Here is a 12,500-nt window from a genome sequence, read left to right on the forward strand (position 1 = left end):
CACACGCACACACACACACACACACACACACACAGACTCACACACACATACACACACACACACACACACACACACAGACTCACACACACATACACACATAAGTGGCAGTTTGCTCTCTATCTCTTGCCCCATTTTTTGATTTGTCTGGCCTGTGTTGTCATGGTAACCTTCCTTAAGTGAAATGTTGTTCACTCATCATCAAGTCACTTAATGGCAAACAGACACACACACACACACACACAAACAGACACACACACACACACAAACAGACAGACACACACACACACACACACACACACACACACACACACACACACACACACACACACAAACAGACACACACAAACACACATTCCATAGGGACACACACACAGACACAGGCTATTTTCAAAACACATTTGAATGGGTTTGCTAAAGTTTCATTTCAGATATTTTCTTGTGTCAACTGTTTTGGCATTTGGACCTTATACAATATATGGGTGTATACTGAATTGCGAGTATGCATTTGGAAAAAGCAATGCTCACACACACACACACACACACACACACACACACAGACACACACACACTGTGTGTGTACGACAAATATAAATGAGTGAGATTGTCATTTTCCCCAGAATTTCTGACCAACCGTTTTTACTAGCATATAGATTTTATGTGAATCAGATGAAGTGACCACCTACATGGCACACCAAGAAAGGACCTACTTGTGTGTGAAACTCAATCTTCACTGGTAGAATTTTGAGTCAGAAGTATTTCACTTTTGTGAACTTTCACATGCGACTGAGTAGACAGGTAAGGCTGGTTTAAATCTCTGAGAATGTCAGTCGTCCCTATGTGCTCCTCCTGGACTTTGTGTAGAAAACTTCATTCTGTGTTCTGAAGTGAGGCATGTGAAGGTTGCTTTTTCCCCGTCCCTTTCAAAAAGTTCTTGTGGAAACTCATTTTAACCAGTGAATAGGGACTAAGGGCTAGACGTGTGTGTGTGTGTGTTCAGAGTGTGTGATTGTGTGTGTGTGTGTGTCCACACATGTAGGTTGAACAGTAGAAGACCTTGAACCAAATGCTCTTGACTCAGCAAAGTAGCCAAGCAAGGACGCTTCAAGTGAATTTGAAAGGACGTGAACACGTACGCGCGCCATTAAGTGCAACGAGGTGAAACAGTCTGCAGCTACAGCAGCTCATGATTGCTGTCAATGTCGTGACAGGAGCGACCTCAATGCCAACACTCATCCTCAGCGAAAGAAAAGTCCATTCTGGCCAAACATGCGTGTGTGTGTGTGTGTGTGTGTGTGCATTAAAAAGTTGGAAAAAAAATGCTCCAGTATGAGTCTTTAATGTAGACATTTGTTGTTTTTACTTTTGAAATGGGCCAATAGGCTACGATAATTAATCTTAGTTTTAATACAACATTCGTCGTATTCAGCAACAGCGGACATGGAGGCTAATTATCTAATTAAATATCTTCTGATGACCTCTTGTCACAGTAGTCTGCCTTCAACCATTTCAGGTCCTTAGTGGGGTAAGGCGTTGATCTCCTCATTTTCTGGTGGGTCCATGTCTTCTGGATCTTCTAGGGGCATACCCTTGGTGAATGGTATATGTTGTTTATGACGCAGCAAGCAATGACAATTTTACACACCTTTTCAGGTGTGTACATGAGTGCTCCACCAGTGTAGCCGACTTCTCAGGGTGCAAGAGCGGCATCTGCTTGAGGCCGAATTATAAACAATGCTTACCAGGTAGTCATGCTTCTCCAAAAACTCTGTGGCTTTAATCTGTAGTAGATAGTCCCGTGGCTTAATCTGTGGTAGATAGTCCCATGGCTTAATCTGTGGTAGATAGCGCTATTTCGAATATGAAGCCATTGTGGACTGAGCCAGGATATTTTGCCATAACATGTGTGATCTGTAGGTTGGCATCACATATAACTTGGACATTTGTGGAATACGTATGTTTTTTTATGATGTTATTTCTGTAAATGTGCTGGTGGATTGAGGGGGGGGGGCAGTTGGTACGTGGGTGCAATCAATCACTCCTGTAACATTCAGTAAGTCTGCGATGTCAATTAAATCTTGATTGAGCGTCTGTTGTGGGGGAATGTCTGAATTGACTTGTGTGCCGTAGCAGACAACACAGTTAGGACACGGCTAAGTGCACGGTTAGGACACGGCTAAGTGCGTGGTTAGGACGCGGCTAAGTGCACGGTTAGGACACGGCGAAGTGCACGGTTAGGACGCGGCTAAGTGCACGGTTAGGACACGGCTAAGTGCGTGGTTAGGACGCGGCTAAGTGCGTGGTTAGGACGCGGCTAAGTGCACGGCTAAGACACGGCTAAGTGCAAAGTGTGATATTCCCACTGAGGAGGCTCACAGACTCAAACTGTATCAAATGATCCAGATGTCCAGATCTGCAATGTGGTGAGGAGTTGGAGGTTCGATATCATCTCTGATTTCTTCTAGTGACTGTATCATTGCATGACTGCTTTATGACCTATTGTTCGCTCAATTGAAGGAATAATTAGTGAAAAATTAGAGTAACTCTTGTGGTGAAAATCCTCTCAGCACATCTCCTTGGCCTGTCTTTATCTTGCTTGGATGACTGCTGCCATTCTTTCTGGAAGTTTACCCTATGCACACACCTGTGTGTGTTTTAATTGGTTTAATTTTACAGTGGATGTTTAGGGTCTTTTAAGCTATATCAGCGGTTTGTCCATAACATTTGAGTCGCTTATGTCATCCTATCATCAACACATTTACGCACACACACACGTACACACACACGTACACACACACACGTGTACACACACACACACACACACACACACACACACACACACACACACACACACACACACACACACACACACACTGACACTAAATAGGTAAAGGAGAAGTCACTTCACATGTCAGTGACTCTCTTTCTCAAATTCTAATTCAAAGTAGCTTTATTGGCTTGGCTTTTCATGTGAAGTGTTTCAATAAAACAGTAATAGAGATCAAAAGAGTTTAAGAGTTAACTGAAAATACTATATATAAAATGCATTTTATCATTCTCTCTCTCTCTGTCTCTCTCCCTCTCTCTCTTTCTCTCTCTCTCTCTCTCTCTGTATTCAGTCTTACAGCCAACCTTCTTCATGATGAAGGCGTGACAGCAATAGGGAAAGCTGTGAAGGTCAACCGAGCACTGACTACCTTGCAGTAAGTAATATATTTCATACATCAAATATCACACACACACACACTCAAATTATATCTATATAGACCATGGTAAACTTAAGTGTACACCTAAGTCTTTCTCTTTCTCTCTTCTCCCTGTCTCTCTGCCCGCGTGTGTGTGTGTGTGTGTGTGTGTGTGTGTGTGTGTGTGTGTGTGTGTGTGTGTGTGTGTGTGTGTGTGTGTGTGTGTGTGTGTGTGTGTGTGTGTGTGTTCAGTTTACAGTGGAACTTCATGAAGGTTAACGCGGCCCGGGCTTTGGCTGAGTCTCTTCACACCAACACACACCTACAGCTGCTGGAGTGAGTTACACACTCACACACACATACATCACTCTCTCATTCTGTCATTCACTCATTCTACCCCTGTGACATTATGTCTCTCTCACGCTCAATCATTCAGTCACTCACATTCTATCATGCTATCATTCTACGATTCTCTGCATTCTACCACTCTTACTTTCCACAAGAGTCTCATTCCATCCTTCTATCATTCCAGTCATATTCCCTAAGTCCCTCCTGCTGTGTTTCTAAGTCCTACCTGCCATGCTGTGTTTCCTGTTCTACGTGCAGCAGCCCTACCACTTCGTGCATAAAAGGATGTTTCACTCAGGCTGTTACCGCCTGCATTAGCCAGAGCTTTCAGTCCTCAGACCTTCTAGGCCTCTTAGACCACACAGAGCTCCTGGTGTGAAAAAACAAACAGAAAAAAGATCATTCTGTGACTCTTTGCATTCTACCACTCTTATTTTCCACAAGACTTTTTAAGACTTTAAGACTTTGACCCTCCCAAAAAAAAGGGAAAGGTAGGGTTGCGTTTATACTCAGAAGAAAAAGGCATTGCATAATTTCCACTCTGTCCTCATCTAATCTGTCTTCCGTGTGTGTGTGTGTGTGTGTGTGTGTGTGTGTGTGTGTGTGTTTGTTTTTCTGTGATGTTGTATCACAGCTGCTGCAGGGCGTTAAGTATCCCTCCCTCTCGGCCCCTGTGTCTCTTTATTTATTCTCTTCAGTCACCATGCCTCTTCATTCACACTGAGCAAACTGCTGAAAACACACACACACACACACACACACACACACACACAAACACACATTCATCATGTATTTCACTACACTACAGTACATGCACACTAACACACATACACACACACAAACACACACACACACACACACACAAACACACATTCACCATGTATTTTACTACACTACAGTACATGCATACTAACACACATACACACACACACAAACAAATACGGAAATTGAGTCCATATCTCTTGATGGCTCCACAAGTTTATGCACTTGCTTTGGTATTTTGAATTTGAGTCTTACCTCAGTTGCTCTTGTGTGTGTGTGTGTGTGTGTGTGTGTGTGTGTGTGTGTGTGTGTGTGTGTGTGTGTGTGTGTGTGTGTGTGTGTGTGTGTGTGTGTGTGTGTGTGCGCATGCAGTTTGCAGGAAAATGCACTTGGAGATGATGGTGTAATTTCTCTGGCCACTGCACTGAAGACTAACTCCTCACTATCTGTGCTATAGTAAGTGTGTGTGTGTGTGTGTGTGAGAGTGAGAGCGTGTGTGTGTGAAGTGTGTGTGTGTGTGTCTGTGTGTGTGAGCGTGAGTGTGTGTGTGTGTGTGTGTGAGTGTGTGTGTGTGTGTGAGAGAGAGAGAGAGAGCGATAGAGAAAAGACGTGTATGTTTGTCTGTGACTCTTATTTATCGTTATGTTTCTGCTAGTTCATCCTTCTCAGCATTTCTAAAGGTGATTTGTGTGTGTGTGTGTGTGTGTGTGTGTGCATTGACAGTCTCCAGGGTGTATCTATGGGCAAAGCAGGTGCTGTGGCATTGGCTGAAGCTCTCATGGTCAACAAATCCCTACACACTCTTGAGTAAGTATGTTCACCACAACACACACCTGAATACACACCAGTACACACACTGCTTCACCAACACACACCTGAATACACACCAATACACACACTGCTTCGCCAACACACACCTGAATACACACCAGTACACACACTGCTTCACCAACACACACCTGAATACACACCAGTACACACACTGCTTCCAAAAGATGTCGACGGGAGTTATTATTATTATTATTATTATTATTATTACCATGGATACTAGTTCTTCTTTCTAAAGAAGTTTTTAGTTGCCTAAACGTCTCTTTTCGTCAGCATTCCTGTGACCACCAATCCATTCCAATGAGCACCTTAGGCAACCAAAGAACTATCCAAATCTGCCATAGCTGACATAAAGACGTGAGAGGGCCGAATAATCATGTCGGGCAAGATAATATTGCCCTATGCACTCGCCAATTGAATTGCCACCTGCAAGTCTTACTCTTTTAATGGGACCAGACCCTACCTGACTGATTTAGATGATTTAGCCTGCTTTAGCCTACCTTCATGTTATTTAGCATCCTCATTGGCAAAGAATGGGGAGTGGCAGTGGATGCGCAATTTTTTTGTGATACGTTTTAATTCTACTAAGAGACCCCCACCTTCAACCCCTCAATAGGGAAACAGAAGTGAAAGTAAACAACGCATTTGGGCATGACAAAGTAAACACAGTAACAAACGCTGCATGTGGGTGTTGTGAATGAGCCCAGGATTACTGCTGACACATCAAGAGCTGAGATGAATACCACACATCCTCAACTCATTAACGTTGAACGAATGCAACCATGAATGACAGTTTGTGTTTGTTTTTATTTTCAGTCTCCGTGGCAACTCTATCGGAATGGCCGGCGCGAAAGCCTTGTCTAGCGCATTGAAGACCAACAGAAGCCTGAGACGGCTGAAGTGAGTTAAAAGACGAGAGTGCCCCTGAGCAGCCTGCTGCTGCCAGATTGTGTGAATCCTACCATCGTCTCTTGAAACTGTCCATGTAAACGCCATGAGTAAATTCCTGTAACTCAGTGTGTGCTTATATCACCGTTTACACTGTGATTGTGTGTGTGTGCAGTCTGCAGGAAAACTCACTTGGAATGGATGGAGCCATTTTCATTGCCACAGCGCTGAAAGGAAATCATCAGCTTACTTACATAAAGTAAGTGTGTAGGAGTGTGTGTGTGTGTGTGTATGGTTGTTTATAATGCTTATAGTATGTATTGGTTCAATATCACAGTCCTCACAATATCTATATGAATGTCGGGATGTTTTAATAAAGTCTGTCAGTGTTACAGTCAAAATGTTTTTTATAGGAATAGTACATGAGTGTATGTGTGTCATAGCATTCTAACGCAATGAGTATGTTACGAGTGAAGACATTTTTATATGATAATAAAGGTACAAGTGTGTGTGTGTGTGTGTGTTTTTTCCAGTTTGCAGGGAAATGGCATCGGTGAGTCGGGGGCTAAGGTTGTCTCGGAGCACATCAGAGCCGAGGCTGCGGAGTGTGTGGTTGACATCTGATGTCAAAGACTCTCAGCTGTGTGTGTGTGTGTCTATTTTTTCTACGTATTTATTTTTTATATTGTAAATAACCATGACCAGAGTTATTTTTTAATCTACAATAATTGTATCTAAAATTAAAATACACGCTTGAATCATTGTGACGACTGGTGTGTGTGTGTGTGGCTGCACAAAAACACAAGACCACACAACAGAATTAGAAACATAACTTCTTTATTAGTGTTCTATTATTATATAACAGAGAGGCAACCGGACTGTATAAGAAACTCCCCTTCACACACGCGCGCACACACACACACAGACACACACACAGACACACACACACACACACACACACACACAGAGAGCACTTCCTTTGAATAAAACACAAGTGCCACTCATTTGGACTGAACCAGGACCAGAAGCCCATACGGTGCTGTGGAGCTGTGGGTGTGGTGTTAAGGACTGCACTGACGCGTGTCTATGTGGGGGCGTGTGCGCAGCACGGCGTGTCATTACTGTTGACCCTGTGTTGGTGTGGCCTAATTAGGCACTATTTTGACGTGGTAGGTTGTGGTGTGAATAATGTTGTCATGGGAGAGGAGTGAGTCATCCTGTTGCAGAGGTTTGAGACAAGCTGGGCGTGTGTGTGTGTGTGTGTGTGTGTGTGTGTGTGTGTATGTGTTAGAAGGCATTGGTCTCTTTTGACTAAATATAAACCTAAATTTGAGAGTGTGTGGGTGTATACCGAGTCACTGACAATAGGTGTCAAGCTTAATTTCCTTGTATTTGTGTGTGTGTGTGTGTGTGTGTGTGTGTGTGTGTGTGTGTGTGGTGTGTGTGTGTGTGTACTGCATGTCATGCCCTTTAGATCCCAGGTTGGAGTGAAATGTGTGTAGTTGTATGGTCTTTGTAAAGTCTTTGTATTTGTTCTCCTGTTACACGTGTCCAGTGGGCTGGATTAGAGTAGACTAAGAAAGAGAAAGAAAGAGAGACAGACAGAGGGAGGAAGAGAGGGCGGGGCTAAAAGTCATTGTCACTCTCTTCCTGTACCGGCGGTCTCATTCCACCCCTGGTGGGTCTTTTGGGCTCCAGGCTGACATCTTCGTCAAGATCTGCCCCCGCGAACTCGTCACCTTCCTCCTCCTCCTCTTCCTCGTCATCTTCATCGTCGTCGTCTTCTTCTTCTTCGTCGTCATCATCGTCATCGTCCACACCAATCTCGCTGTCCTCTGACTGTAGCCGAACAAGAATGACATTATTTAGTTGCCCGTGCATGAACAACACAAAGACAATCACACACTTGCCCTGCGTGCTCGAGAGAAGAGGGGGAATAAGTGCTTGTCTGTGTTGGCATTTTCAACTGTAGAAACAAATGTGAATACTTGCTACCTGACATTGATTCTTAACTAACACTGACACACACACACACACACACACACACACACACACACACACACACAAACACAAACACAAAGGGTCCATGCTAAACCTAACAAACAGGTATACCTATTCTAACACTAACACACACACACACACACACACAGACAGACACTCATGTGTAAGCCTTACACACAGAATCTAAACACACACACACACCTTCCCTTTCCTCCTCCGCGGACGCTGAGATGGAGAGATAGAATCCTTCCCTTCGGGCTTTAGAGAGGGAGTATGAAAGAGAAGACAAGAGATGGAGGCCATTGAGTAAGATGGAGTGAGAAAGAGGGAGAGAGAGAAACACAGAGAGAGAGAGAAAGAGGGAGAGACAGAGACAGATAGACAGTCAGAGAGAGAGACAGAGAGAGAGAGAGACAGGGTGTGTGGAATAAGTGGGAATGCAGTGAGAGGGATAGAGGAGAGGACAGAGGAGAGAGATGAGCTAAAGGAGTAGATCTGGAGAGGGTTAGAGGAGAGGACAGAGGAGAGAGGTGATATGGAGAGGAGCATGTCTGGAGAGGGTTAGTAAGTGACTGTCCGTGTGGCAGGGTTCCCAGCCATTTTCACTTCAAAATGTTTACTTAACTTTTCAAGGGCCCTTCATGTCATGTGTGCCCACTGCACCCATTACTCCACAGGCCTAATTACTGAATGAAAATTAAACAACCTTTTCCATTCCTTTTCTAATAGGCTCGTTAGGCTCGTAAGGCCAAGTCAAATTCGAGTGGAAACTGGATCACGCCGTAGACATTTCCTCAGCGAAATATAATCCAGTGGAAGAGTCATAAATGCATATTATGTTTATATATTATATCAAGAAAGTAACCTATATTTTGTCTTCTTTACTTGTTAAAAGTAGTAAATAGACTAATATATACAGACAGGTGTTATTTAAAATATTTCGTTAATTTGTGTACTATGCACTAAGAGGTTTTTTTTTCAAATTCAGCTGAAAAGTAAAATACTAGACAATGATGTCGGTCTACATTGATTACTGGTGCATTGATTACTTTAAAACTTTACTGGTTTAGGTTGTGTTCATGTGGGCGGGTGACGGGAATGTGACGTGAATGTGATGTGATGTGATGCTGGAGCCTCCATAGTGTTGACTTGGAGACTTGAATCATTATATCATTAAGCATATCATAAGATATACAACACAGATATGCTTTATGTCCTATATCTCACACGCCCCTGGTATGACAAAATCAAATTTTATGACTCTTCCAGGCTTGGAAAATGGGATTTTAAAATTCCATGACTTTTCCAGGATTTCCATGACAGTGGGAACCCTGAGGTGGATTGCACTGAATGAGAGAGACAGAGGAGAACAAAAAGAGGGTTTGTGTGTGTGTGTGTGTGTGTGTGTGTGTGTGTGTGTGTGTGTGTGTGTGTGTGTGTGTGTGTGTGTGTGTGTGTGTGTGTGTGTGTGTGGGGGGGGGTGTTGGTGTGTGTGTGTGTGTGTGTGTGTGGGGGGGGGCTGGGTGTTGGTGTGTGTGTGTGTATTGGTGTCTGCTTGTGATACAGAAACTGTGTGTAGGTGTAAAAGAAAATAGTGTAAAAAAAAACATGTGTGGGCATGTGTTAGTAAGTCTGGGCATGTGTCAGTCTGGGCATCTGTCTGCACTATGTGTGTGTGTGTGTGTGTGTGTGTGTACTTACTTCCTCGTTCTCCCCTCCCTGCATGGTCCCAGTGACACGTGTACCTGCTCTGGCTGTGGAGGGCAAAGCAGTTAAGACGTCAGTAACCATCACACACACACACACACACATAATATTTGCTGCTATGGCAGTCTGTTACGTGCCAATAAGCTGTCATAACATTAAATGATTTCAAAACGGGGGGCACTGTGGTGCAAACAGTAGCCCCGACCACATTCGGGCATGGAGGACACGGGTTCGAATCCGGCCCGATGTAATTTCTCCTGTCCACTCCCCACTTCTTCTCCCACTCATTTCCTGTCCCACTCTTCACTATTCTATCAATTAAAGGCATAAAAGCCCAAAAACTAATCTTTAAAAAAAAAAAAATGACTATTACTGATGATTATTATGACCTGACTCTGTAATAGCACTGGCATTCAACTATAATGGTGATATATGATGGTATGTGGCATCTGCACTTACATCTTAGGACAAAGAGTTGAAGTAAAGTATGTCTAATATACTCTAGTATGGCTATAAACTCTGATGTTTTGCCTGCGAGGCACATTGTGAGTGTGTGTGTGTGTTTGGGGGGGTTCGTCGCATGTGTGACTAAAGGAAGAAGCTAACAGAGGATTCTAACACCCACCACCACATTTGTGTGTGTGTGTGTGTGTGTGTGTGTGTGTGTGTGTGTGTGTGTGTGCTGTTCCACTACGGGACTTTTTACACAAGCTTTTGCCACTCACACTCCTGAGTGATTATACCAGATGCTTGCAATCAACGCTGAGCCCGGCCGTGGGCGTGAGCGTGAGCGAGTGCCCTGCTCCCCGCTAGCAAACCTCTCAGGGGCGCTTTCACCAGCTGCCCACCGCTAATCTCTTGACAACATGCCAGCCTGGTGGAGTGCCTTCTCAATGTCCACAACATGCCAGCCTGGTGGAGTGCCTTCTCAATGTCCACAAGATGCCATCCTGGTGGAGTGCCTTCTCAATCTCCACAGGAGGCCCCCCATGATGAGCTCTCTGATCATCTTACCATCTCGTCACAGACTACTTAAAGAAATCCCTCTCAGGGGACCGATCGATACTATGTTTATGTTTTTGTGATATTATCATTTTAGTCATAATCAAAACAAAAATCCAGGTTATCAACAACATTGGACATAAAAGGTATAAGGTTTAAAACAATTATAGAAACATCTTAGACTAATATCTGTTTGTTGCCTTTGATGTGCGTGTGCATGTATGTGAGTGTGAGTGTGAGTGTGCGCGAGCGTGTGCGTGTGTGTGAATCTCCCCATTACCCTGGGTGCAGGTTCACATGAAGAGACAAAGAGGAAGTGATGCATGTCTTTGATAAGGTCACAGCAGAAGTATCACTACAGGAGAAGCGGCTTTGACATGACAGACATGACAGCTTGAGGTACGAAAAAGCGTCACAGCCCGACAGGACGTTAGCATCAATGCCATTTTGACATTTTCACCAATGGCTTAGCGTTTATTATTCAGGGATCCCGATCCCACAACACCTGAGAAGCCCAGTGAGAAGCACAGTCCCACTCTGGACTCAAACCTTCAGTCCTCAGGCCTGGTGGAGACAGATGTGGTAGCAAGGAGGGTCAAACCCACGGGTGCTAGCATGTGTAGCATAAAGCAGCAGGCAGGAGAAACTAGCAAGCTAACTCCTGAAGATCCATGCAAAAACCTTACAAAAACCAACAACAGCACAGTTGGCACTGATAAAAGGCTTGCTAGGGTGGTAAGTCATGTCTGTGAATGCTTTTTTTTTTTTTTTTTTACATTTTCGTCCAAACCCGGACCACAGAGCTGCATAGCTGCATCGCTGCATAGCCTAGGCAGATAGTTAGCACGGCAGGTCTGTTTTACGGTCCTTCACATGACCATATACCATGAAAATCATTTTGAAGATGACACCAGTACTGGTTGCCGATAAACACATGTTTCATACAGGTCTCTTAGGCACACACACACACACACACACACACACAGATAGATACTAGCGCTGTGAACTGGTAATGCACGGCGTGTACCTGCATGAACCAATGCCTGAACAAAACCCACTCTCTCTATTGTGGAGGCGACCGTTGCATAATCATTTATCCACGTCATAAATTAATAACAAAGGGGGGTTTAAAAACAGTCCTTCAAGCAGCAATACTTGTCTGCTGGCCTTCTGGGGGCGGGGGGGGGCGGGGGGGCGGGGGGGGTCTCTGAGGACGGAGTCAGAGGGTGAGAAGTCAATTAAGAACTACAACTCCTGCAATACTTGGAGGTTGTTCGGTCCAGCTGACCTTTAGCGCTTTCTGAGAGACATGGTGTCTACTGATAACAGCCTGACAATCATCATCAGTATGACCAGACACACAGACACACACACACACACACACACACACACACACACACACACACACACACACACACACACACACACACACACACACACACACACACACACAGCCAGGTGTGCTTAGAGTGAGAGGGGAGTGAGGACACAAAGCTCCTGCTTTTTTTTAAATAGGAAAGTGGCCGTGCTGTTGTTACAGAGATTGGAAGGACGAGTGTCCTCTCTGTGTAGGGGCGACCTGTCCAACGGACATCCTCCACGGGGGGGGGGGGTGAAAATAAATGACATGACGGAGAGTGCTGGAAGTGGTGAATGTCACTGAAAATGTCAGTGTGGATATGTGTCTTTTATGAGCATGCTCATGTACGTGAGGCTGCCTTAACTATCATACATCACCATCTTCAATACAAAGCCTGTTCATTCATGGCCAATTGGATCATT

The 12,500-nt window shown here is 44.3% G+C and overlaps 2 protein-coding genes across 2 annotated transcripts in view; one reads left to right on the forward strand and one right to left on the reverse strand.

Annotated features, from left to right (window-relative positions):
* nlrc3 (NLR family, CARD domain containing 3) overlaps window positions 1-6,771 on the forward strand; it is a 25,609-nt gene extending 18,838 nt beyond the window's left edge. The window contains 7 exon segments of the mRNA XM_042703200.1: window positions 3,117-3,200; window positions 3,435-3,518; window positions 4,665-4,748; window positions 5,016-5,099; window positions 5,937-6,020; window positions 6,184-6,267; window positions 6,542-6,771. Coding sequence (XP_042559134.1) covers window positions 3,117-3,200; window positions 3,435-3,518; window positions 4,665-4,748; window positions 5,016-5,099; window positions 5,937-6,020; window positions 6,184-6,267; window positions 6,542-6,632 — 595 coding nt within the window. The 3' untranslated portion in view covers window positions 6,633-6,771.
* Window positions 6,772-6,828: 57 nt separating this feature from the next.
* cluap1 (clusterin associated protein 1) overlaps window positions 6,829-12,500 on the reverse strand; it is a 12,464-nt gene continuing 6,792 nt past the window's right edge. The window contains exons 11-12 of the mRNA XM_031560889.2: window positions 9,711-9,763; window positions 6,829-7,847 (exon numbers count right to left, since the gene is read on the reverse strand). Coding sequence (XP_031416749.1) covers window positions 7,635-7,847; window positions 9,711-9,763 — 266 coding nt within the window. The 3' untranslated portion in view covers window positions 6,829-7,634. The remainder of the gene's footprint in view (window positions 7,848-9,710; window positions 9,764-12,500) is intronic.

Source organism: Clupea harengus, chromosome 23, assembly GCF_900700415.2.
Source record: "Clupea harengus chromosome 23, Ch_v2.0.2, whole genome shotgun sequence".
Lineage (NCBI taxonomy): Eukaryota > Metazoa > Chordata > Actinopteri > Clupeiformes > Clupeidae > Clupea > Clupea harengus.